This window comes from Brachyistius frenatus, unplaced genomic scaffold (assembly GCF_029030835.1).
Source record: "Brachyistius frenatus isolate BFR_SWC_R1_liver_20210118 unplaced genomic scaffold, ASM2903083v1 Contig_263, whole genome shotgun sequence".
NCBI classification, from domain to species: Eukaryota; Metazoa; Chordata; class Actinopteri; family Embiotocidae; genus Brachyistius; species Brachyistius frenatus.
In genome coordinates, this window is record NW_027210862.1 from 215,813 (window position 1) to 243,162 (window position 27,350).

The 27,350-nt window shown below is 42.5% G+C and overlaps 1 protein-coding gene across 18 annotated transcripts in view; it reads right to left on the reverse strand.

Moving 5' to 3' along the window:
• Positions 1–966: 966 nt before the first annotated feature.
• Positions 967–27,350, reverse strand: part of mark3a (MAP/microtubule affinity-regulating kinase 3a) — a 45,297-nt gene continuing 18,913 nt past the window's right edge. For 2 of the 18 annotated variants that reach the window (XM_069721433.1, XM_069721435.1), the window contains exons 7-19: positions 26,935–26,991; positions 24,561–24,797; positions 23,915–24,034; positions 21,908–22,007; positions 18,054–18,166; positions 17,318–17,465; positions 16,153–16,352; positions 14,925–15,028; positions 14,111–14,287; positions 11,810–12,082; positions 10,003–10,029; positions 3,278–3,322; positions 967–1,850 (exon numbers count right to left, since the gene is read on the reverse strand). In XM_069721433.1, the coding sequence (XP_069577534.1) occupies positions 1,505–1,850; positions 3,278–3,322; positions 10,003–10,029; positions 11,810–12,082; positions 14,111–14,287; positions 14,925–15,028; positions 16,153–16,352; positions 17,318–17,465; positions 18,054–18,166; positions 21,908–22,007; positions 23,915–24,034; positions 24,561–24,797; positions 26,935–26,991 (1,947 nt within the window). In that variant the 3' untranslated portion in view covers positions 967–1,504. Of the gene's footprint in view, positions 1,851–3,277; positions 3,323–5,246; positions 5,295–5,497; positions 5,578–10,002; positions 10,030–11,809; positions 12,083–14,110; positions 14,288–14,924; positions 15,029–16,152; positions 16,353–17,317; positions 17,466–18,053; positions 18,167–21,907; positions 22,008–23,893; positions 24,035–24,560; positions 24,798–26,934; positions 26,992–27,350 lie in introns of all 18 variants that reach the window. The other 16 variants (XM_069721431.1, XM_069721432.1, XM_069721434.1 and 13 more) reach the window with 14 other exon arrangements.

Here is a 27,350-nt window from a genome sequence, read left to right on the forward strand (position 1 = left end):
ACAGCTAAAAGAAAAGTATTTACAGATGTCCCGCAGTGGACTTCTGTCCCTGAATGCAGCACATTCACCTTAAAGGGACATTTCATACATTGAGTTCTCACGAGGATCAATCTAATTTCTTGTAAGATAAAATAACCCTGAAGATGTCGGCTTGTGTTCAAAACTAGAGCTGCTCTCCTGTTGCATTATGGGAAATGATGGATCCAGTGTTTAAGAGCGCAAGATTGACATTTAGAGCTTTTTCAGCCTTTTAAAGAAGTCGAATTCTACACTGAAGTATCACGTCCTTACTGCGTCTCAGAAATTTGTCTCTGAATCATTTTTACACACCTGAATAATTTAAGGGTCTTCTTGGCCCCAAGCAAGGAGGTCCGATTAAGTTCCTGAGGACCGCCGTGTCGAGCTGGGCGACAGAGGTTTTTTTGAATGTTTAAAACGTGTGAAGTCATTTCTACTCGATTTAATCCAGCTTTAATTCAAACATTTATACTTTGACCTGCACATCTCCATCCCTGCTAAAACATGCAGAAAGTGGACTGATTTCTATTAAATTCACATAAATGGTGTTTTTAATTAAGTACAACCCTTTTTTTTTTTTTCCTCCTCAAAGTCTTTTTATTTTAACCCATCCATATTTTTTTCCCCCCATGTTTTAAAAGACTGAAATGTTTCAAACCTTTTCCAAGCTCGAGTCCTTTTGAATCGTATTTAAATGGATAAATTAGGTCGCGCTTAAAATGGCACTTACTTTCAGCACTTTGTGGTTTGGCTTTCTTGAAGAAATTGTATTTTCTTAATTCCTGTTGTTCTGGGTTTTGTACCCTCATGGTTGAAATGCACTTATTGTACGTCGCTTTGGATAAAAGCGTCAGATAAATGAAATGTAATGTAGTGAAATGTAGTGAAATGTAGCGTAAACGCGATGTTTCGCGCGGGCGTCCGGACACGAATGACGAAACGAGGACGTTCAAGTTGACAGACACTTTAATCGAGACATGAGTGACCTTTAACCATGTGGGCATTTACACGGACTCCCCATCATCTCTACTCTTCAACGAAATACAAAAACAAAACAAAAACAAAACAAAAAAAAGGTATTACGGTGAAGCCGTCTTGAAAGTAAGATACATTATTTACACTGAAAACAGAACGCTACGTAATTTTTCCTTTTCGCAGGAGAGAGAGAGAGAGAGAGAGAGAGAGAGAGAGAGAAAAAGATTAAATAAATAAGACCAGAAATGCTTTTTTTGTCCACATTCACAGCATGACAAATCATATTCAACTCGTTAATGTCGACCCCGTGTGGCCAGAAGAGACTGAGATATTAGTAGGTAATTCAGTGATTATTGCCAAAAGCCTTAATCTATACATTATAATATTCAATACATACTCTGTATTTTGTTTAAAAAAAGGAGACATTTGGAAACTGCTACTTGGATGATTGTACAGCTTAAATACTTCTAGATATATATATATATATATGTATACTTTTAAACCCTTTTGTTCATAGTTTTAACTCGTTGGCAACTTTGGAAGCAATGTTTTTGAAAGCGATGGATGATCCGGATATCCTTTTGAACCTGACGCCGTTGAGGGAGAGACGGGGCAGCTTGCAGACCTCCATCTCCCACTGCACCAGGTTTTCGGCTCGCCCGTCGCCGTGGACGCAAAGAAGCAGGAAACTCTCTTGCTGTTCGTAGTCGCAGTTGTTGGCGTCGAGCACCTTGCGAATCTCCCGCATGATATCGCAAGGCTCCATGGAGCTGGTGGTCCTCATACTCCAAGTGAATCTGAGGGAGCGGGGTTTACCGTCTTTATTTTCCCCTTTTTGATCCCCAGGTACATGGCGACTGTCGGGAGAGAAACATGGGGGAGAAAAAAAGTTGTTGTTTTTTAAAGCCTCATGGAAAAGTTGTTTTTTTTAAGTGCAGTGTCTGGTGGAGGGGTTTGATAGGAATTTCCTTCTACCGTCATAAAATATGACGTTTAATGCGGCCGGTAGAATTAGTCCAGATTACATGAAATTTAGCTGGAGTCTGGTGCGTTTCCACCTCAGACACTTTGCAGCCCGAGTTTGTAACGCTCGGATAAATAATCCATATATTAGTCACAGCGGGAAGCTGTGAAACTGACAAAATGTAGTAAAAGTTATCAATCATGTTCGATGAATTAAGATTTTACGGCAAGTTATTACAGAAAAAGAAAAGACATTTACTTTAACACCCCATTTGAATTACTATTATTATCATGATTATTATAATTTGCTCGTTATTTTAGATTTTGGTTTTACTACATTTTGTAGCGGGCTTCAAAATGAACAGTCGTTTTTCTGAAAAAAATAAATATTCAGCCGTCTTTGAAGAACCCAGAAGATCGCTGCAACTTTCTGTGAGTGCAGCTTTTACAAATATCGATAACTTTGGATATTGATCTTCTCAGTTAGTTAATTATTTGGTTAATTTCAACACAAAACACCTTCAGATCGACATCTTTGGTCTTTTACGTCGCTCGTCCAGATGTTTTTCTTTATACACGGATTTATTGTATCATTTCATTTGTTTATAAATATCTTAAATACATTTGGAAAAGGTGCTGCAAAAATGTTGTTTACTGTCCTCTTTCTATGTGCAGATATTAAGTACCAGTCAGACAGACTTGCTCCTGATTCTTTAGACTTAGTTATATACTATATACATACATATATATATATACACACGTGTATATATATATATATATATATATATATATATATATATATATATATATATATATAAACTGTGACTCAATTAATGTAATCAACACAGATATTCAGTCAGACTGGATCAATGCGTACTTAAAAATAATTACTTGATTGACGGGATAAAACGACTTTCTGGGTTTTCCATAGACTTTAAACGGCTTTTATTTTGTAGGAAAAGCAGACGTGAACTGGAGCAGCATGAATAACGGTCTTTTCAGGGGGATTTTTCAGGTCGACAACAAAACAAACATGCCATGCTAACAGATCAGCACACGAGTACACAGTGCCATGCAAACATTTAAAAAACAAATTAAGAAAGTCAAAACATTCAAGAGGCTTTAAGTATGCAGTGGTGCGACACATTCAATCATCCCTGGGGAAACGAAGCAGAGGAAGGGTTTCCTATGCACAGGTGGGGGTTTGAGCAACTTTGATTTGATGCTGCAGACGAAGACAAACTGAAGCCTACGTTTATAAGGGGGTGGGGAGGGGGGCATTGGAGGCGGGGTGGGGGGGTGGGGGTTCAGGTAACCTCACCTTGAGCCCTCAAATCTCCCGTTTCTCTCAAACTCGGTTGAGACTCTGGGGCGCACGAGAAGATCAGACAGGGATGCAGAGGAGGAGTCGAGGGGGAACAAAAAAAAAAAAGAAGAATAAAGATGTGGATTGTGCACGACAGAAATCATTTTTAGATCAATTCCAGTGAGTCAAAAAAAGAGAAAACACGTGAACGACGACGAGAGCCACCACCAAAAAAAAAAACAAAGAAATGGAAGATTGGACTTCCATTGAGTGAGGAGTCATGAGAGAGAGAAATAAACAGTGATGGATGTTCAGATCCCAAACTGAAACCAACAACAGCACAGAGAAAGAGAAGCTGGGCGGCAGAGTGTCGCCCCAAAACAGCAGCAAAGGAACGTCAGCTGCAGCCTGCAGGTTAAAAAATAAATAAATCGACTTTTTAGCGATAAAAACTCTAATCTGAGGAAAAACTGCAAGATATCGATAAAAACTAAAAATCTACTGAGTGTAAAGAGTCACTGTTACTTTTGTGTCATAACTCATTTTTAAAAGAGCAGAATCCTTTATAACTAAATAAAGGACCAGTGCGTAAGATCTAGGGTGGACCATAAATACAAGGAGCGGTCCAGAAGGTACGCCGTTAACCGTTAACACTCGAGAGGAAGTAATCAAAAGTTACATTACGCCTGATCAACATCAGCACCCGAGTTCAACACGTTACGTGACCACCGCTTTGAAAAAGGCATCGAGACGGGCGAGTTGTTCTGAGCTTCGCTCTCCAACACACCAACTTCTTTCCGTTCCCCAAAACGCTCTGGCTGAGGTGAGGGATGTTAAATTGGTTGCAATCTGCATCCTCACCACTAGATGCCACTAAATCCTCCTTTGAACGAACAGAACAGACTAAAACAATGATTGTATTGCGCAAATATTGGACTGAAATGTGTAAAACTTTATTCATGTTAATTAAAGTTAATCATCGTCATGTGATCTGATCATCTCACTTAAATCTCAACACGGGCAGCTATATATTAAAAAAAAAAAAAAAAACCCGATCCAATCATATAAAGACGGCAAATATTCAGGAATCTGATGAAGAAGCCGTGTGTGTGTGTGTGCGTGTGTGTGTGCGTGCGTGTGCTGGTGTAGCAGGACACACGCATATAAACACAGACACTCGGAAAACTGCGACATGAAGCTCGGCCTCGACAACAGTTCGTCCCGACGACTGGACAGCAGCAACACGTTCAACAGCTCAACAGAAGTCCACTTTACTTTCTGCTTTTTGGTTTTTCCGGCGGCGCTGTTCTTTTAGACACGATGTTCCTACCGTGATCATTCTGTCCAAAAACCTGGGGAGATTTAATAAAGTACATCTACAGCGAGAGGACTTTAATCCGCATCGCTGACTCAGAGTCACGCCTGCAAGAGATGTCTTAATCTAGCACATCAGTAGTTTATTTATTTATTTTTTAAAGGGGAGGGAGGAGGGGGGGGGGAAATCAGTGCTCATCCTCTCTCTCTTTATTTCTCAGTGTTTAAAATTGAAAGTAAAACAGTTCAGCAGACAGACTAACGCTCGCCGAGGCCTGCAGAACCCCTCGAATCACTACGGACAGGAAAAGTGTCCCGAGTAAAGTGACCCGCGATTAGATCGCGAGCTCGGTAATCTCTCTGCTCCTCTGACAGGACGGGTGTGTGTTGCGTCAGGCTCCCAGCATGCACTGCAGCCTGCAGGACAGAAAAACAGGACGGGTGGAGGAGGAAGAGACTCCAGACTCCCGACAACAAGAGGACGAGTGAGCAGACAGGACTGACAGCAGGTCCCGGGTCGGCCACAGAGGCTGTGAAAAGTCACACAAGACCGAAGGGGGGAGGTGAGGCGGGGAGGGGGAGGAGGAGGAGGAGGAGGGGAGGGGGTCTGACACTTTTGTCTCAGAGAGGGGGAAGGGGGAGAGATTGAGGGATTGAAACAGCCCCTTACTCTAGATCTTCATCTTCCTACAACTCTCTATATCTTCCGCTCCTGAATCTGAAAGACAAAACGTGAATCTGAGGATACGGGCGGAAAATCTCCGTGGACACATGACAAGAAAAGAGAGAGGGAAAGAATATATCTGAATGTATGGCGTTGAGGACAGGCCAAAAGAAGAAGAAGAAGAAAACAAAACATGGAAGGATGATGAGAAGGAAGGAAGGAAAGGCTGATAAGAGACCGGAGGGCAGAAGACTTACTAAGGGTCTTTCCTCCCTGGGTAGAAGGGTTTGCAGGCCCTGTTTTGGCCGCCTGCCGTTTGGCCGGGTCAATACTGACCCTAGGCAGAGAGGAAGAGCAGCAAGAGGTCAAGGTTAAAGGACACAGGAAGGTAAGGAAGACAAAAAAAGCACACAAACTGTGAGGAGTGGAGTGAAGTTGGGAGGTGACTGAACCTAAAACGTCCTGAGGAGGAGGAGGAGGAGGAGGAGGAGGAAGAAGAGGAGGAGGAACGTGACAACAACAACAAAAAAGTCATTAAAAGTCGCAAGATGTGACGGGAAGTTTTCAGCAGAAATGTACGGCGGCCCAAAGCTGACGAAACGTCGCGAGAGGTCATCGGACGAGTCAAAATGGAACGGAATAAACACGCAAGTAATATTGTTGGTTAAATGACTGAAGCGGCTTCCACGAAGAAACGTCGCTCACGGCTCTCTATTGTATTGTTAACACGCTAACACCGGCGACTCGGCACTAAACGCAAGTTACGTTTAATGTTAATGTATTTAAAATTCCTTTTTTTTCCCCGTCTAGGTTCAAATCAGTGACAGACCAACATCGTTGAGGTTTATCCTCTGTGGACCATGAATATCGGTACAAAAGATAACATATCGACGGATAAGTAAAAACTCTAAGCTGTACGTGGCGCTAAAATCAAATTCATTTATTATCAAAATCGGAAGGAAACATCTTCTGGAGGGCCGTGAATATGTTGATTAATCGGTTTGTCAATTGACGGAAAACTGATCAAAAATAAATTTGGATCATTAGTGTCTCAATAAAGGTGTTTTTTTTTAAGCCAGTAAGCTTAATATATATATTTTTTAAGTGAAGAGGTCACTGTTCTGGCCAACTGTAATTAACATTTTCTACTGCTCACAGATTTTATTTGACTTTAATAAACCAAATAAATAATAAGGAAAATAATCAGCAGGTACATTTATAATGAAATAAATGAACGTTGCAGCTGTAGCTCAAAGTTCACAGGAAAATGAAGGCACTTAATATTTCTTGCACTGCATTTAGTTTATTTAACTAATATCATAATGTAATTAAATGATGCTATCAGTTGTATTTTTGACTTGTCCGATCACCTTTCACAACATCTTGAGAGTTTAGGGTCTCCAGAGAAAATGAGGACAAACACAAAAAAACCAAAGTGAAGCGCTGAGAGTGAGATGGAGGGACGGTGATGACACCAGAGCTCAACCTAGCTCCAGACGATGAAGTCTACAAATCAGCCACCAGAGGGCGCCGTGAGCCTCTTCAGGCCACAAACATCCTCCGTTGTTCTGAGCTGACGATCACTCCAGGGTCAAGTTCTTCTCGACCGCAGCTTCTTACTCGTTTCAAAAGAATTCAGTGATTCACAGCCGCCTTTTGTAAAAAAAATAAATAAATTAAAAAAAAATATATATAGAAATTATAAAAACCCACCAAGACTGAACTGAAAGTATTTGTGCCATAAATATCGGGAGTCTTTCTTCATAAGGAACATGAGGACGAGCACTCAAGTATTTTTGTTCAGCGGCAGTAAAATGAAAACAAACTTCAGAGAACACACGACAGTAACAAGAGGGAACTTCTTTTTAGAGCGAGTGACTCAAAGGCAGCTGTAGATAAACTTACTAAATACCGTAAGTGACTATAAGATTATTTCTTGGAGCTGCGTATGAAACAAAACGTCCCGAAGAGACAAAACACTCGTCTGAGATACAAACAGAGCGTCCTCGAAGCCTTTCCTCTTCAAAATGAAAGCGGAAGTCCGTCCCTTAAATCCTAAAAGTGAAACCCACAGATCGTCCAAACAATTTCCTCTGGCAGTAAACTCACAAATCCTTCTCAGGACATTTTGTATCACCGGTAGTTTTTTTTTTTTTTTTTTTTTTAGCGTTTTGTTTGTTTGACAAACAATTCAGTCCCCGTTTGGCAAATTTTCACCTGCAAGAAATGAAATTCAGTGAGAAGAACATGACGCACGAGCCGCCGGAGATTCAGGAGTAAAAGACGAGACAAACAGACCTGAAGAATGGCACTCGACCGGCGACATTAATGCTGCAAATAAACCGTTATGCAACGCTCTCCGAGGGAGCTGCGTTTACGACGGCGCTCGCTTCAGTCAAAAATAAATGTCAGATAAATGGTTACATAAATGTATTGACCTCAAATATCCCCAAAAAAGAAATATTATATTTGGGCCAAAATGTGGTTTCTGGTGTTTTTACTGCATTACATGCTTCAAAAGTTAGCTATGTTTTGTATATGATCTCATTTATATTTCTCCTGCAAATTTTCTGTCCAACAAGTTTTTAAGTTTAAAAAAAAGATGGTCAACATGTTAGTATTTATGGTTTATAAACCAATAGAAAAGGATTTCAGACAAATAAAGCGGTTTTTTTTTTTTATTTGGTCGATTTGCACAGCAGCTCAAAAAGAATCGCTGGAGCACCCCAAAAAAAAAAAAAATAACTCACAAAAAAGACAAAAGAGTAATCGACCGACGGGCCTTTCAGGAAGATATTTACTTTAAACTTCAGTTCCTGTGGCTGCAAAGTGCCTCTAATGAAATGCCCGACGAAACATTCACCACCCCTGGAAGATAAACCAAGTCTGATACAAGACTGTATTTAAAAAACAAAAAGACACAAATCTGTGTTGTTTTTTTCCCCCCAGCTCTGACCGGCTCAGAAACGAGACAAAACTTCTTCCTGCCGGGCCGAAGTGAGAATTAAAAATATATATATAACAGCTTTAAGGTGGATAATGTGTCAGAATAATGTTTTAAAAGCATCATTAACGACCGTTGTGGTGAGAAAACAACCCACAATCAAATGGCAGCTGGAAGCAGCGACCTCATGCATGCGTTGGCGATCGATTAGTGGCAAGCTGCTTCGTTGTTGCTGTTGGTTAATGGACTGATTGTTCGAGGAGTCCGGTCTGCTCTCCCAATCAGCCTCCGTCCACGCAGACCAACCACAACCAGACCGAGTACGTTTACACACACACACGGAAACACCCGTTACAACCCGATTAATGCAAAATCAGCGGTTGAAAAACCTCAAATCGGAGTCAATAGACCTTTAAAATATTAATAGCTATATTTGTCTGTTTGTTGTTGACTGATTCTTGCAGCATCACACCCCTCTTAAAGGAATAGTTTGACATTTTGGGAAATATCACTGAGTCACTCCTATTTAAAGGTAACAAGATCTGCCTACCAGCACTCATTGAGGGAGTCGTGTTACGTTACTAATGACTCAGGAGCAAAAGTATGCGGCAACATTCAATATTCAGCTCAGACCTGTTCAAAGCCTCCACCATCACCTCCTTCAGATCTAACGCGTAGAAACCGAGAGCCGTTTGCTGACCCTCGATGACGACTTCTTGGTTTACCACAATAATCGGAAGAGGAGCGGCTGGAAAACTTTCAAATCTGGAAAAAGACTCTTCGTAGCATCAGAACTGGCTCCAACATTTGGAAAGCCGACAGCAGCCGTGTGACGACAGGAAGTCTTCCAGATTGATCGGCAGGAGTCTGAAGTCACGCTGCCGGCTCGCTCGCAAACGGACGGTTATAAACAAGCTCCGCGGGCCCCAAAAACTGAGGAGGCAGCTGGCTTAAATGTTAGCTGGAGGGTTAACCAGCTGATTCCTCCACGTGCTAAAGTTAGCATCGCAGCTAACATGCAAACTAAACAGCTTTAAGGTTTCCAGGTGTCACATCGACCTCTTCCTTCACCGAGCCTCAGATCAGTCCGACCTAACAAGGTCAAACACAACAGTCCTGTATTACATTTTCCCTTCATGAAAGGTTATAATATTATTATTATTATATATAATAGATCATTTTGAATAACGTAGCACAAAAGCTCCACAAACTACGTCCTTCAAAACATCTCTAAAAACAAAGAAATTAGCACGACCACCTTCACGAAGGGCGAATTATTGCTTTATCATTAGTTTGAGCTAAACGGATCAAATAAACAGGCTGGATGGCAAAAAAAAAATAAAAGAAAAGAAAAGGAAGACCTGCAAACGTTACACTTCATCTCGTGGCGATTAAACAAACGGGATATAACGAGGTAACCAGCGAGCTGCAGGTGAGCCGGTAGGCGGGTTTTGTTACCTTCGGACGGAGCCAGGCTAGCCGTTTCCCTTTAGTCACAGTCTTTGTGCTCAGCTAAGCTAACTGGTTGCCGCTTCGTATTTTAAGGCTCAAGGTGATGCAATCAAACTATTCCTTTAAGAATAAAATTAGATCATCTTAATAAATGGATGAAATTATGTCATTAATCTGATTTTAACCCGCGTGTGTGTAAACGCACCCAGTTTTTTTTTTCTTTTTTTTTTCTGCCAAGCGGTGTTAGTTGAGTGCCAGCAGCCCCACGTGTCCGTAGAGTTTCAGAGGAAGTTTTTTTGGACAATGAGATTGTTGTCGTTATTGTTTTTTTGGCACACAGAGCGAAAGGCAGTACAAGAGTCCTACCTTTTGGTAAACCTGAATGACATGTTTCTACAACAGAATCAGACAAAGAAACAGTGAAAATGGTGAAAGAGAAGTGAGGGGAGGGGGGGGGGTATGAGGAGTCTGAATGAGTGAACAAAAATGGGGTGATTGGAATCATCAACAGTGAAAGGGGAGAATTTTTTTAATTTTTTTTCCTTCTTCTCTCTTTCAATTTATTATCAAATGATTTCAAATCCCTCATTTTAGGTCAGTCATTGCAGGAGTGATGTCGCTGCCGGGCTGCCGGTTGTTGGGAGGTTTTTATGAAAAAAAAAAAATTACAAATATGATTTGAGTGATAAAGGTTTCCACTGTAATGTAGCTAATCACACACACAACATCTATTATTCACAGTAAGAAATGTGCAGTAATTCGGACTTTAAATGCATTTGAAGTAAGATTTATCTGTTCTGAGCCCAAAATTTTTTTTAGTTTTGAATGTCCAAACTGAAACTGGATCTCATAACACCAAAAACACCATTATAGATAAATCAGAAAAAGAACCTCCGGTTTAACTTAAAAATATAGTTTAAATCTACACTTAAAATCACTTGATAATAATAAATGCTGCGGCTGGACTCCAGGTCTTGCTCTAGTTTCGTCCAAAGCAGTCTAAAAGAACCACATTAAACCGGTTTGATGGTCGCATATGTCGGACCAACCACGGGATTTAATGCCGTTACTATTTGATTGCAGCATGAATTAAAAGGTATAAAACCTGTCAGAGTTGCTAGCACACTTTAATTCTACAGACAGTGAATGCCACATTGCTAAACGTGACTGAGTGGTAAAATGTTCCCCCGGGTGCTTTTCACAGGTAATAAAACGCTCCAGACGTCTACAATTACCTGATCAGCTTCACCTCGTCCGACTCTGGAGACTCTTTGAAAGCCTATAAAAGCCTGGAGGGTAACGAAGGCACTAAATCTGGACCCGTGATGATGAATATTCAGCTTTGGCGTCGATCAGGTAACTAAAGTTGCGTCATCGCCGGAAGGCTGAGTGTCCCGTTCTGTGTGGCTTCACCCAACGTATTCTCTTCTTTTTGATTCGACTTATGAATGCTGGGATTGTGCAACTATACAGACCTCCTCTCTCCCCATCTCCCCCCACACTACGACAGTATTTATGATGCATGAGGTCCAGCTGCAGTCTTAAGTATCCTTTTATATTATATAGGAAATGCTAAAGAAAGTGCACTGCATGAAAAGATCTCCTCGTGATTATTGCACAGGGCAATGATCAGCGAACATCTTTAGTGAATGATCAAATTTGAATTGTCTGAAATGATGTGTTGTTTTAAAGGCTCAGGGACATCCTGAAACTTCACTCGCTCACTAAAAAAAAAAAAAAAAAAAAATACCTAATTTGATTAAAAGAGGTCAAACGGCAGCTCCTGCAGAGCGGTCTGGGTTTCCCTTGCAGGCAACCAGGCAGCGACAGATAAACAAACAACTTTGACTTGAGAATAAATCACATTGTACAGGACGGTGAAGAGTTCCCACAGCATGTAATTAATCATCCTAACGCTACGAGGCTCCGTGTTGAGTCGGCTTCTAATCCGAACAAACAAGAGTCACAGATGATGACGCGGCACAGAGCCGGGCTGGAGTTTATCCTCTTTCTGTTTCAGCCTCAGCATTCACGGAAATACAAACGATGGTTTGAGAGTAAATTGAAGCGGCAAAGTGAAAAGAAAGAGAGCTAAACTCCAACCCTCCCTCCCCCCCCTCCCCCCTCCCCCGGTGGTGCCTCCCTGGAGTGTGTGAGGTGATTCCTCGCCTACCTGCGGGTGAGTTTGGAGGTGAGTTTGGAGAAGAGGTTGCTGGTTCCGCGGCTGCGGGTCTGCGACAGCGGGGTGGCGTCGTGGGAGAGGGTGGGCGAGGCCGGCGGCCCGTTGTACGTGGCCGTGCGTCGGTCCCGCAGCTGGCCGCCGTGGAAGGTGCTGCGGCTGGCGGTGCCCCGGGGGAAGCGGAGGCGGTCGGGCGTGGTGGCGTTGGCGATGCTGTGGGTCGACGCCACCGGGTTCCTCTGGCCGCCGGGCGACACGGCCACGCTGCTGCGGTGGACGGAGGAGGGAGAGAAGTCACGAGCCGCGCAGGCTTTTTTGTTTTTTAAATTTTTTTTTAGACTCAACGGGTTCACCGTTTGTTTTTGTTTTTGTTTTTTTCAGTGCGGACGTATAACCCAACTGGAAAATCGGGAGTATTTCCGCCGTCTTTGTTATTCCTACATGGATTTCTAACACTGCCATGAGGTTTTAAGTAAATGTATATTGCAGTTCGGACGTCAACAGGGTGGGAAATTAAAAGGAATTCAGTTTAACACGGTCGTACGATTCGGCTGTTTAACAGGGAAGATTATGTTCCATCAGATGTTTCAGTCTTGTGACCTTTAGTCTCTCAGAGCTGTCAGACCAGAAGCAGAAGCTGGACAAAGCAGAGGAAGAGCTGTTATTTCCTAATGAGAGAGCGGCTGTTCAACCTCATGAGACAAAGCCAGGAGGAGTTCAACTCATCTGAACTATGAATCCATAAAAGTGCTCCGTCAAGGAAGATGTTGTGACAAAAATAACGTCTAAAAGTTGACAAGGAAAGTGAATTTTACGCATGTCTGTGATGGCGGCTGCATATTTGATCTGAAAACACAGTTACGACACAATCTTTGTCAACCAAATCCTTCCAGGAACGAAGAACCTGCAGGGGCTTCAAATCTTTTTCTAGTTTTCTAAAGAGTCTTAAAAAAAAAAAAAAATAAAATTCAGCAGCTGTTGCTAAAGTTTACCAGACAATCAGCTGTTAATTTCCCACCGCGGATGTCAAGCTGTTGATGTGTACAATGAAGAGAGTGAGTCGTGTTCCTGATCTGTTAGAAGTCTACACAGAGACAGACGATGGTCGGAAGGGACAGCGGGGGAGCCGGCGAGCTCGGCCGTCGAGTCGGAGGCGAGCGGGTGAGGGATCCGGACGGAGAAGATCAGGGGGTCAAAGTTCAACAGCAGAAGATGGTGGGAGAGATCAGGAGCAGAGCTGTGAGAGTTTGTTACTGCAAAATGTCTGCAGGAGGATCCTCTGGTTTATGGTTGATGGAAACTTGGGAAAAATATTGTCGCACACAGAGTCTGACGAAGCCGTGGCAGCGTGATTTCAGTGTGTGGATCCATATTTTTCTCGACTTGTGCCTCAACCTTTAGCAGCGTCTGAAATAAACACTCAGCAAAAGCAGGTACGGATTTAATCCGCTACACCGAGAGTGTTAAAGAATATTTTAATATTAAGTTGTTTTGGAGACGTATTGCTCGTCACGGTCCTACGCGATTTGTTATGTTCTGGATATTTTTATTTGCTGAAATTAAAACTGATACAATTTCTTACTTTAGCAATCAGTTCGCTGGCAGAAAATAATCTGCAACTATTCTGCTAATACTGTTTTCAGGATTTTTTTTTTAAAGCAGAAACAGAAATCGTATTATATAAACTCTGCTATACATGTGATTATCAAGATTTAATGTAAATACTTTTGGGTTTCCTCTTAGTCTTTAAAAATAGCTGTCATTTAAATTCAAATGCATTTTAAAATCTTTAATTTTTCTATGTCTACGCTGTCTGATAATGTCTGTATAATCAAACAGAAGGAGAACGATGTTCCCGTATTAACAAGCTGCTCATTGGTTGCTAGCCAAGCTGAAACTTGTGTTTAAGTCTAAAAAGGTGAAGTCAGCATTATTCAGATTACAAACTAGATCGAGTGTAAATATTGGGAAGTGAATGGAGTAACCTTATAAACAGGAAGGATGACATAATTTTGAATGAAGCATATTAGTGATTAGATTTAATGAATTTCAGGTCTTTTTAATTTTTTTTATTTTTTTTTTACCCATTCCTGCCTTGATGAGCATTAATTTCAGACTCTGGCATCCAAAAAAACCCCACTTTGCTTACGGTTGTCTGCAGGAAATGGTGTCCATGGTTTAGTTGTGGGGTTACAGAGAGTGAAGCCGGCTGGATGTGTGGGTTAGCGAGCGCCAAACAGAGGCTGACACATGAGAGGAGACAGACAGGGGGGTTTGGAGGCCCTGCCGTCTTACTTGGGCGAGCAGTAGTCCAGAGCGTAGTAGGAGTGAGGCAGCGTGGCCCAGCCTGCCTGGCAAGCGTACAAAGGGCCGACGGTTTGATACCTCAGCCGCACCGAACTGGACGAGGCACCGAACGCGGCGGCCGCAAAGGCAGAAGAAGGGCTAGTGGCACAAGCCATCTCAGTCATGCTGGTCATGCCGCATCGGAAAAAAAATCAAATAAATAAAAGAAAACACCCCATCCCTCACCACGAAATCACAAACACAGAAATGAGAAACAAGATGATGAGAGAACGAGAAAGTAAATACAAGAAAGAAGGAAGGAACAGAAAAAGAAAATCAGGGAATGAAAACAAAGGGACATCTTTTCTGGGGATCCTGTTTAGAATTTCTTTCGACAATAAAAGAAAAGAAAGAGAAAAAAAAGGAGAGAATCTGGGCTTATACGTTCATCCAGTGTGATTCTGGAAGGATGACACATATTTTCTGTAGCGAGCCGACCAGAAATTCATATTTACTACACCTGAATTAGATCACGTTCATGGTCATAATGAGGAAGAAAAAAAAACCTCAATCAGAATTTAAACCATCATATTGGCAACGTAAAATCCTAAATTAAACATACTTGCTGCTGTCTTCCATAACAGGAAGCATAAAAATGGACAATAATCTCATTAAAACCATGAAAAAAGAAAACGCTGCACTTTACTGATAAGGTAAAAAAAAAAAAAAAAAAAAACAGTCAGATTCTGCTCTCACAGAGACACACACACGTTATATTTTAGAGCTGAAAGCAGGTCGAGGGCAGCGAGCGTCCCCGTCTCACCTGTTCTCCTTCCCGTTGGGAATGACCGAGAGGCGGTCCGTGTTGTTTCTGTCGCTGCAGACATACGTGTTCCTTCGGGTCATACCTGCCGACGCGGTGTTATTCTGCAGAGGCAGAGAGAGACAAAGGAGGAGAACATTTTTGGTTTCGGAGTGATAAAAGCAACGAGGGGAAAAACAGGTCATACAATGTTCCTCAGTTGTGATGAGTTTAAACTTGGGCTGCGTTTTACGAAGCGAAATTTAATGTGGCAGATTTTACATGTGGAGCGCGTGTTTGCTTTTTAAATGTTTTTTTTTTTTAATGTTTTATAAAGAACATTTTAGGCACTTTTGATGTTTAGATTCTTCTTCATCAACCTCAAGGAGGCGTCTGATTGATTGCAAACTCATTCCGCTGCAGAACAACGAGCCCAATCCTCCAGCCGGAGTCTTAAAGTAGAAGAACGAGCAGTCTCTCCACAGATGGTCTGATCTCAACATCATGGAGTCAGTGTAGCGAGGAGAACTATTCGTGGCATTAAAGTGCCCTCACTTTGCTTTCAGTGCCCGAAACGTTTGCACAGCGCAGCAGTCTATAGGAAGAGTTCTTGTCTGATGCATTTAGCAGCGCAGCTGTGAACATGTGGGCAGGAAACGTCCGAGTGAAGAAAATCGGTTCTGGCAAGAAGATGAGACGATGCTTTTTTTTTTCCTGGTAGAAAAAGCGGTGACCATATTTCATAGGACTGGACATTTATGACATTTAATTATATTATGTATACCGACTCCTACATAAAGTGGTGCATCGTGTTTTTTTTTTTGAGGCCTTAATGTTATCGAGTTGGTCAGCTGTAAAAAGTGTTTAATCATTTTTCCGATGTTTTTTTCTGCCACAGAGGAAATTAATTCCTGATCCGTCCAAAAACATTTCCTGATCTCAGAGACTGAATCATCGGAAACAACTCGAACATTTTTTTATTCTGCTCATTCTCTTCCTTAATAAAACCTGCAGCCTCCACACAATGTGAATCAAATCACCACCAGAGATAAACAAGCTCACTTCCTTGTAACCCTTTTTTTTTTTTTTTTTCCAGTCTCAGGTGACATCACGAGGACGCTTCACGCAGCTGCCTCTAGAGACAATAAAGTCTTTATTCTACTTTTTTTCCACATATGCAGTAGTTAAATCCAACACTAGGAGATGGTGACGGAGATTAAACAGCCAAGAAACCGCAATAAACACTCACACTCGGGCCGGTGGTGGCTCCTTTCCTGCGGTCGGGGATGTCAGCCTTGTTGGGGTTGTTGGCGTTGCCCAGCAGGGGGCTGGCGGGCGGAGCGCCGGGCTTACGGAGCTGGACTCCGCCTTCCTCCTTCGTGCTGTTGTCCGCCGTGGTGGTCTGACTCCTCTTCGGATGAGCCATCCCTGGAGGGACATTCTGACCGACTGCGGAGAGCGAGTGAGAGAAAAAAAAAAAAAGCAAGCGAAGTGAGAGAGCGACAGATGTGAGACGAATGACTCAAAAATACTGTTTGTACCTCCGGCAACACAAAATATAAATCGAAATGCTCGTATCTAAAAGGAGATGACCTACATTTACAAAGAAGAACAAACGTGACGCTGACTTCGAGTGTCAGACTGAGGACATCAAGTACTTTTAAAGAAAGTAGGTTCAGTCCATGGTTGAAAATAACTGTCTTTATCCATGTTTTAACGCAAGCTAATGACCTTGAGGCTATTTTCCCACCCAAAATTGAGGTGCGGCTTGAGTTGAGGTGCTTTCATTTATTAGTCCATCAACAGGAAATTCTTAAGTAACAATCAATTAAGCAAAAATGCGGTTTTCTGTGACTGTTCGAGCATGTTGATAGTTTGGGAAATCGTTCTTATGAAACGTAAGTGAACTCTAAAATCTCCTCACAAAAACGGTCTGAAAATGCCATTGTAGTCCATGAAATCCCAGCAAACAATGCGTGTTGGAGCCAGAGCGTAAAAAAAAAGTTTTTCAGCGTTGCTATTTAAGCTGCAGATCTAACAGAGAGGAAGCAGGACAAACGGAGGTTATTGACAAAGCATTATATCACAGCGGACAGCACTGAGCTGTGCAAATAAGCGAAAGGCTAAAGTGCCACCACCATGTGACTGGTTTGATTTAACTGCTTTTATCAGCCTGACAACGAGCTACTGACTGAGAAGAAACCTTTATTAGCGGGGGGGAGGGGGAGGCAAAGCAGAGTTTGAGCCGAGCCGCTTTCATTTAGCTCTGCAGGGACGTTACGAACAGACCGACTGCTGAAAGCAGAGGCGACGCGTTCACAATGAAGCAGCAGAGCTTTGTTGTAGTTTCGTATTCATGTTGTCAACAGTGAAGACGTGCGACGGAAGGAAACGAGTCGTCGCGGCCTCCTCACCTTGCTCACTGTAACGCCTCTGTTTGTGGTTGGAGGAGACGCTCCTCTGGACTTTGAGGTGGGAGGGCGACTGTCCGTTCAGCTCACTGTTGGGTCTCGGTTTGGCCAGAGACAGGTTGCTGCTGGAGGCCGACTCGCTGGGCTCCAGCTGAAGAACACACATCAAACCCTTCAGTTTCTACATATCTAAAATGTGACATGTTGGCAATCTTTCGGTGTACGATTTATAATGAGGTCGAGAGCAGACGTATAATTTAGGGCAGACGTTGTGAGCCACTGATTTCTGTGGACAGATATTCATCATAAAAAAAAACCCTCCTGACTCTTTCTGGTATTTGTGGTCAGTGTGCTGCTTTTCAAGGTCCAATACAGACATAATAAATCTTCCCTTCATCCCCAGCATGTTTATTTATAACGGAACTAAACCTACAGGAGCAGCGTGAGGCTCTGACGGGACTTTAATGTAGCGGCCAGCGGAAAAAAAGACTTCATTCACAATTATCTCTCTAAAAATCAAAGTTTCAGGCATTGGGTCCAATAAAATTTTTAAAACCTTATAGAGCTGCACCAGGAAATAATTTTCATCCCGTTCATGTGTGCAGATTGGACTTGGAGGAGGAACCCCGAGGAAAGAAGGAAGGAAGGAATAGTGAATCGAAGGGGAATTAGATCTCTCCAGCCCAACGTCAGCTGATCTCGGTGAAGCTCTGTGATGTGAAAGGTTTCGTGTCGGTACCTCAGAGGCCTTCCTGCCGAGCAGCAGGTAGGTGGCGGTGACCTCGTCGTACTTCATCTTGGCCAGAGACTCCTGGATCCCCTCCAGGTTGTAGCCCATCCCCACCATCACATCTGCACAAACAACAACAGGTTCATATTAGGTAAATAAAACATACACATACTCAGCAACTAAAAAGCTTCTTTTCTTCCAGTACGTTATCAACATTCTGATAACGTAAAAAAAAAAAAAAAATAAGTCGAGGTTCGTTGACGATAATAACCTTTGAGCTACAGATAAAAACATTTATACAAGAGTGAGCGATCGTTAATAAGCTGCGTGATGCCTGTAGAAGCGCTTCTCGTTTGGGTTTTCATCTCTCGACTGAGGCCGTGCGTGCATCGATTTCAGACCTCCGGGAGGATGAAAAGCCTCTTGTAAAGCTCTGTGGTGTGAAGACCACCATGTCAACAAGACACGGGAGAGATTGTTGTGTCGTTGCAGCAGCAGCGCTGGTGATTTAAGATCTCAGGTTTTGTGGTCTGATCTCAGCTTCACATGAACCTGCTTCTAACCTGCAAAGGTCTCAAACCCAAACTGGTCCTCACAAAAGATAGACAGACATACACGTGCACACACACACGCCTGGCTTTGACGTGTAGCCCCCCCCCCCCAACCCCCAGCTCACGTTTGTAGCAGCATGCCAGGTGAGGCAGAGCGGCGCTTCCTCCTCCAGCCTGCTTTAAACATTTATCTGTGTGTGTGTGTGTGTGTGTGTGTGTGCGTGCGCGTGTGCACGTGTTTGCGTTGCTCATGTTGTGAGGACACAAATGGGTTCAAACAGACACACCGTGAAGACCTGACAAACCGTGAGTGCCCACAAGGTAAGAAGACTGTGCTTTTAGTTGTAGCGGTTAAAAAATGAATGAAGTCGATGTAAAGTGCTCTGAAGTGAAGGAAAGACAACTGTGTGTGTGTGTGTGTGTGTGTGTGTGTGTGTGTGTGTGTGTGTGTGTGTGTGTGTGTGTGTGTGTGTGTGTGTGTGTTTGCGCGCGCCAACATATATCACATGAAAGCTTTCATCCTTTCATCTCTCCATCTCATTAATTTTTGAAAGGGCTCTTCTATCTGAAACATCGTCTCTAAGCAGATTACATCGTCAGAGCCGGTCTCTGAGGGAAGGTGTTAAAATGAGTCACCGGCTTCGTAGTGACCTGCGATGAGCTCCAGCTTCCTGCCAATAATCACCCTGTCAGAGCAGCGGGCTGCTGTTTGACTTCAGCAGGAGATAAAAGAGATCATCTTGTAATCACACTCTCTTTTGTTTTCAAGATTGAGGTTTTAAAAAAAAAAAAAAAAAAAAAAAAAATCCGGCTTTTATGTGGAACAGAGGAATGAGACCACGTCGCTCCCGTTTTAGCAGATTCACACCCGACTGCCTGTACGTTCACCAGAGGCCCAACAATATGATATTATCCCAATACTTAAGTCACGGTAGGATGTAATTGCAATTTTGCATCATGCCGAGAAGAACATATATTTACTACCTTTATCAAAATACGTTTTTTTATTTTTTTTATCCATCTCACTTCAATAATTTTTACAGCAGCACAACGGCTTTGTTAAACATGCAGACTGACTCATCCTGTCAAAGAATATGTGCAACCATCATCAAACGCTGCATGCACTCATTTATAATGAATAATTTAAATATTGATACTTAATGTCTGCGTATCGATGCAACATTGCCGAGCAACATATTGCAATATTATGCTTTATCAATGTTTTCCCCACCACCTTATAAATATTAGAATTTTTAAAATCTTCTTTTTTCTTACATTGCTGGGGTTGTTATTGTTGTTTTAATCCGATGATTTATTTTTTCATTTGCAGCATGTGTAAGGCGCTCCATAACTTCAGTGTTGAGAAGTGCTCTGTGCTCTTCAAGAAATTCTTCTTATTATTAACTATATGGTAAAAATCGCACATAAATTAAAATCAACTGTACGTTACGAAGAGGCTGGTTTACATGAGAAATGCAGTGAGGTAACTGACGGTGTTTGAAATGCTGCAGAGGTGCAGAAGAAATAAATACAGGAAAATATTTCCTGTAAATGAGCACATCTGGAAACATTTACATTATAATAATCTGGTGTATTATTCAGATTGTTCCTTCAGAAATTAGTATCTGCTATTTGCAAACTGGGTTTCAGCACAGTGTGGTAGGCGTCTTATTCTGAGAGCAGAGGCCTTTTTTTTTTTTCTTCCCCTCTTGCTGTCAGGGTGGAAAAGCCTCTTCAGGCGTTCTTCTGATCACCACGTCGCAGTGAAACTCTCTACCGAAAGCTTCTCTAACACCATTATTTTCGGAGAGTTAGCTGCTTTCCTTTGCCGGTTTTTACCGACTGACGCCTTCTAGTTTGGTCTAATTAAATCTTTCCACGTCAACAAGGAGCAATTCACTGTGGCGGAGGTGACGAATCTGAGTATAAACTAATAAAATAAATAAATAAAATAAAAAAAATAAAAAACACTCTCAGAAGGCACGATGTAATAATAAAGTATTGGTCTAGTAAACATGGAAACCGACACTCGGTGTAACATCGAGCTTCGAGTCAAACTGGCACGAGCGTCAGCTGCAGCTCAGGAAGAGAGAAAGAAGGCGAGGAAACGAGCTCAGCCTCTGTAACCAGGCAGAATCTGCGGTCTGCCATCTTTCCTCATTCCTCTCTACGAGATCGATCTCTCTCACCCACCTGCTCCTCCTCAACACTTCTGCTGCTTTCCCTTCACCTGCGTTCAGCAGACGAGTTCCTGCTGTGGCATCACATGCACAAACTGTTTTGCGTTAATTCGGTGAACTATTTGAAAATCTGGAAGACGCAACACCGCTGTCATTCAGACACGGGCTGCAAAGGTTAGGTCGCTTACGTAAACCTTCCCTGCGGCATTATTCAGATACGACGGGACCTTTAGGAAAAAAAACGAGCCCCTGCGCTTGCTGATATTTAGCGATGACATAAAAAGACATCTGACGTCTCTCAGGCTGCACGAGGGATGATTTTTATTTTCCGTTTAATAACCATCGAGAACACGAGGGACGCTCACCTTCACGTCTCCTTATAGTTCACGCTTTTCAAACTAATCTTTGGCTGCATATCTGCCCGAGCAGTAAACTGCTCGTTTCCTTTGTCTACAAGATAATAATGTATTAATAAACACGTTACTTGATTGCTTTATCATCTCCCTCTGCTTATTCAAAGTGACCTGGAGCTTTATGACTGGAGAGCAACTTGTAAAGCATTTTTGCTGTGCGAGACTAGATTCCCCCCGCCCCCCCTTCTCTCCTCCCCTACTTTCTTTTCCATCTTTTCCCTTGTTCCTGGGTGACGGGGAGTTCGCACCGACGCATGTGCACCGACAGCCAACCCCAGCTGCTGTTATGTAAGAGAGCCACACACACACACACACACACACACACACACACACACACACACACACACACACACACACACACACACACACACACCCCATTCACAGCCTCCATCCAGGGCACGATGAGGAGGCTTGGCTCGTTCTCTTTTTGCATGCAGCAGCAACGCTCACGTTCATTTAATCATCATCACGTTTCATCTTTTCTTTTTACAGCTCTTCAGATCGGAGATAATGAGACTGCGTCTGCATTGTGGGGCTGCAGCATCGCTTACACCTCACACAGTACTCTGTCACTGCATAAAAACAGAAAAGTGCGCTTTTCCATTACACAACAGGGTGTATCAGAGGTCTGGCGGTCAGAACGCTCGCTAAAAAAAACATGAATTAGTGAGCACACTTTCCTTCAAAGGGAAAAAAAATATATATAATTTTTTTTTTACCTATTCTCTTCTGATCCATGATGTCAAGCTCTGGTTCAGTGTAAGGCTTGAGCTCGTCCTCTTCAAATCCGGCATTGATCCATCGATCCTTCATGATTTGCTGCAAAAACAAAGTGAGACAATTAAGAGGCTGACTGGTGCCCAGTTTTCTACACAAACACAATATACCAACACATAAACTTTCATTCATATTTTTAGTAAAGCATTTAACACCTCACTGAAAGAACTAAAGATCAAAGTGAAGCGGATCGCATGTGGTCTCACTGCTGCAACATCCATATTGAACTGTGCTGCATCTCATTTGTTTGCACCTTTATTTTTAATTTGCAGCTGATCAATTGCTCTCCGGGGTTTGGTTTTTTTCGGTCAGAACCGAGCCAAACTAATTATCGCGCTCTGATGTAACTGCCATAATCCAGGTCAATCATGTGGCATCTGAGGCCAACAGATGTGATCCGCAGAGCCGAGCCAACAACATTTGATTTAATTCACTTATAGTCAGCTCAAGAGAATTCGGCAAGATGCTATAAAGCCGTCTCGTCATTAAAGGCGAACAAAAGACGGAAACCGGCTCTTTGATTAAAACGGCGAGTTGAGAGCTCGTACGCCAAAAATACTCTAGAAAGAAAATGTTTTATATGCAAATGATTTACCGCCGAGAGAGAGTAGGGCAGCTAAAAAAGATGATCGTTAACACTTTGATTGATCTGTGGAACAATTCGCTGTGTCCTCTCTGCCTCTTACATCAAACACTTGGGTTATTTTAACCTCAGCAGATGTTCCAAGTGAAATAAAATGTCTAAATATTTCCACTATTATCCGGTCATAAATTGTGGAAAATTCAATTGCAACGGGTTTTTGTTTAATGGGAATCTGTCTGGACATTTTTGATACATTATGACTTTTTGTTAAGAGGCCACACGCTGAAACGTGTTGCTCTCAGATAAATGTTTTTTTTTTTTATACGACTAGTGGTGCTGAATTTTTGACATTGAGGCGACCTTCATTTGCATCTTAACGTTTTGCAAGGAACTTTTGGTTTGTTGCATTTCTAACATTGTTTTTAAGAGTTGTCCTGATCTTTTTAACAATGCATTTGTATCAAAGAGGCAAGTTTACTTCCCCCAGTCAGCAGCTGTAGTGATTTTCAGATTTGACATGATAAACACATCAGCTTCTATAATATGATGCACTGCTTTCCAACCAAGAAATACAATGCTGCTTATGTTAATGCATCATAACAACAATTACCCATTTAAATAGTACAGTATTTAGGAAAGACTACTTTTACTTTTGATACTGTGAGGATAGTTTGCTAATAACGGGGCTGCAAAAGGCTGGATATTTTCTTGATTGGTTCATCTATTGATATAAAAATTGACAGAGATGATCAATCTATTATCAAAACAGTTGCGGAGTCAGTAAAAGTAAAACTAAAGTTACTCCTATGCATCATGTGGAATTCCCTTTATTGAAGTAAGTGATGTGAATTATTGTTTCACCACAATGACTCAGCAGAAACATTTACATCATCTTAAACACATTATGGGTTCTAGTCTCCCTGGTCTCCTTTAAACGAGGTTCACCCCTTGAACTCTGCTGTACTTCCTCCTGGTAATGACGCATACTTCACTAATCATGCGCTCCCCTGAGCACGTTGAGGTATCCTCGACTCACAGATGAAGGCACAGAAAAGACAAATTTCAGTACAAACACACGCGCACACACACACACAAAAAAAAAATGACGATGTATTATTCATGGTTACAACATCAGAAGAAAAGAAGGAGGAGAGTGTGGGCCGGGCGCACACAGAAAACAGGACACCGTGGGCGTCAGAGGAGATGATGCAGTGGGGAGATGCGGGGACCGGGAGGGGGGGAGGGGTGAGGAGGGGTGTGCTGCTGGAGAGGTGGAGGATAGATGACAACTCTCCGATGGTGCAGACGTGCTGGGGGGGTTCAAAGTAGTAAGAGGTATATTTACATTTTCTGCGTCCTCCCTCACCTCGAGAGTACCCCGCTTGGCCGGGTTGAGCACCAGGAAGCGCTTGAGGAGGTTCTCGCAGTCTGTGGACATGTAGAACGGGATGCGGTACTTCCCCCTGAGCACACGCTCCCGCAGCTCCTGCAGAGAGGCAACAAGGACGGACGAAAAACACAGAGACGTGACTCATCGGTGTCGGAAGGACGAACATACGGATCTCAATTCGGGGCTACAGGAAGTGGGGATCGGGGTCTAACACCTTGCAAATGCTTTAACTTAATATTAATAGACTCCAAATTTGGCCTCTAACGCACGGGAGCTGATAGTTCAGAAGTTTATTATATTGCATGAGCCCTTATTGTGACATCATGCTGCCACGAAGGGAGAGCAACTTTCTGATCTCAGCGTTGGGACCAATCTTCAGTAATTTTGGCAAAAATATTTGTACTTAATCCAAAAAAGTCAAATCTGCTGCTTCCAAATGATGTCTGGGATTATTTCTCAGCTGTCGTGATCACCGCGCGCACACACACACACACACACACACACACACACACACACACACACACATATATATAGAGAGAGAGAGAGAGAGAGAGACACACACACACACACACACACACACACACACACACACACACACACACACACACACACACAGTCCCACCTTCAGGTTCTGTCCATCGAAGGGCAGCGAGCCGCTGACCAGCGTGTAGAGTATGACCCCCAGACTCCAGACGTCCACCTCCGGCCCGTCGTACTTCTTCCCCTGGAAGAGCTCCGGCGCCGCGTACGGCGGAGAGCCACAGAACGTGTCCAGCTTGTTTCCCATCGTGAACTCGTTGCTGAAGCCAAAGTCGGCGATCTTGATGTTCATGTCCGCATCGAGGAGCAGGTTCTCCGCCTTCAGACAGACACACATCAGCTCGTCAACTACTGCACATTTGTTACGTATATTATTTAGAAGGCTTAAGAATGAAATGACTACGTCTTAGTACACTTAATGAAGTTAAGTCGAAAAAAATCCAAAGAAAATCTATTTACCGTAACATAAAACAGAGAAAATATCTTCATATTCCAGAAGATAATGGAAGAAATTGTATTTTAAGTTGATATTTATCAATTTAATTTGCAACAATTCAGTCATTATTAAATGTATTATCTTTGAAAATTCTTATTGTTTAAAACGATTTCAAATTATGAGTTTTAGTATGTAGTCTTTTTCCTTTATTATTTTGCTATCACTGTTCTTTGTTATGTCTTTGTATTGAAACCCATTATTTCCTAAGTTTTATATGTGTTTGTTTGGACCCCACTGAAAATGAGAAAATGCACCTCAAAGATTTTATCCAGGGATATAATACATTTAAATGTTAATTTTAGTTACTTAAAAATCAATCCACTAACCATTTCAGCTGCAACTTGCGTTACATAATCAGACAACAATCCGTTCCTTATAATCATGTGCAGGGAAACGGTTAACGTCTCCTTTGTGAATGAAACTGAAGGTTTCGACTCAAACATCTGCTCGTTGCTCACATGTAGCTGCAGGCGAAAGACTAATTAGGAAGCCGAGACGGAGAGCAGAGAAAATCTTCCATCCAGCCGAAGCTTCGAACTGACACCCCGAGAGGCTTCCAGCTGCACGAGGCGGTAAACAACACATCAACAACGTGGCTGACCGTCATCAGGGCGAGAAACCAAACCCAATCTCAGCGGGTGACACTGCTGAAGCCACAAAGAGCAAAGTGTCTGACACGCCTGAGGGAGTGTGAATCGCTTGGTGGATAAAATGCAACTCTTCGACATGACACACGACATGTGGACACGCGCGCACGCACACGTATCGTCTGCGTGCGTGGAAGCAGAAAGAAGAGCCTGCCCCGTGCTGCTCGCTCATCTCCCTCCTCATGGATCATTGATGAAGCTCCACAGAGGAAACACTTCAGACCTGCAGCTGCCAGCGGAGCAGATACGCGGGCCTCTCTGCGCACCGGTGACTCCCACTGACGCCGAGATAAAAATACAGGAGCATCAATATTTATATCCGGAGAAAGCAGAAAAGGAAAGAGTGTCGCAGCTGCAAAAAAAAAAAAAAAATTTAAATGGAGGAGCTGCGTTTAAGCGCTACAACATGACGATGTGGTGGAGAACATGTGAGCAAACTCAGAGGGCCGTTTATATACACACACACACACACACACACACACACACACACACACACACACACACACACACAGTGGTGCAACGATAAGATTGAAGGTAGTTGTACGGCCGAGGAGACGGTGAGAAAAGGGGCGACGATGAGCGACGTCAGAAAGCTCAGGCAGGAATTAAGACACGGCGCGTCGGAGTGAACATAAAATAATCATACGACACGTTGCGTGACCTTTTCTATCCAATTTGAGTCGGATGTAATTAGCCTCAAAAGGTGGAGACATTTTACTAATTAAAGCTGTGGATATTGATACACATGAATGCTATCAACACCCGTCTGCCACATCAGCATCTTCGATGTGAAGCTGCTGCAGACAACAAAACGTACGTTTGTATCAGTCTGTGACGTTAATAAAGAATTCATTCACATGTTTTCTTAAATTATATTTACATGTTTTGTTGCAGTAGCATTTTCATTCATGCTGATTATTTATAAGAACCTATATGGTGATTTCTAATTTACTGTTATGTGTATTTTCAGGTGTTTTTGAGAGTTAAGTTTGTTGTTTAAAAAAAGAAGAAAAAAACAAACATTTTTCAGCTCTCGTCTTTGTTCTAATTTCTTTTCAATAACTTTAAAAATAAGCTGCACGTTTATACACAGGACAAATATGGGAAATCTATTTAAATTTTGTTTTGCTCTTGACATTTTCCCGCACGTCGGCTGTACCCTCGATGGCGACTGCCTGATGTTTGCGTGCACACTTTGCTCTTCGCATTCAGCTCTATTCAAACTTCCCTCAGTGAAGAGCGGGTTGCCTCGGCCTCTTCCGAGGTCATTTCCTGATGCTCCTGATCGGAGTCCTATTCCAGCGCGAACTCACCTTGAGGTCTCTGTGAACAATGTGCTTCTGGTGGCAGTACTGCACCGCCGACACAATCTGTGCGAAGAAGAGAAGACAAGCGGGGGGGTTTAGTTAAAGGTCTGGTGTTGTGTTCTCAGGCTGAGATAAAGGATGTGGCGGAGGAGTAGATGTGGTTGAAACTAACAGGAAAGATAAAACGAACAGAAGGTGAAACTAAAGACACCAGCCGAGTGAGAAAACAATGTTTCCTCTGTAGTGGTTCTACCGTACATTCATCTGTGTTCCAGGTCGAGTAAGACTGTAAAACAGTCAAACCCGCTTGTGCTGCACAGCTTTTTTTTTTTTTTTTTTTGCTTAACCAATAACAAATACAAAAATATATATATATAAGTTTTCCTTTTTTACTGAATACAATATGTTTAAATCTTTCCTGC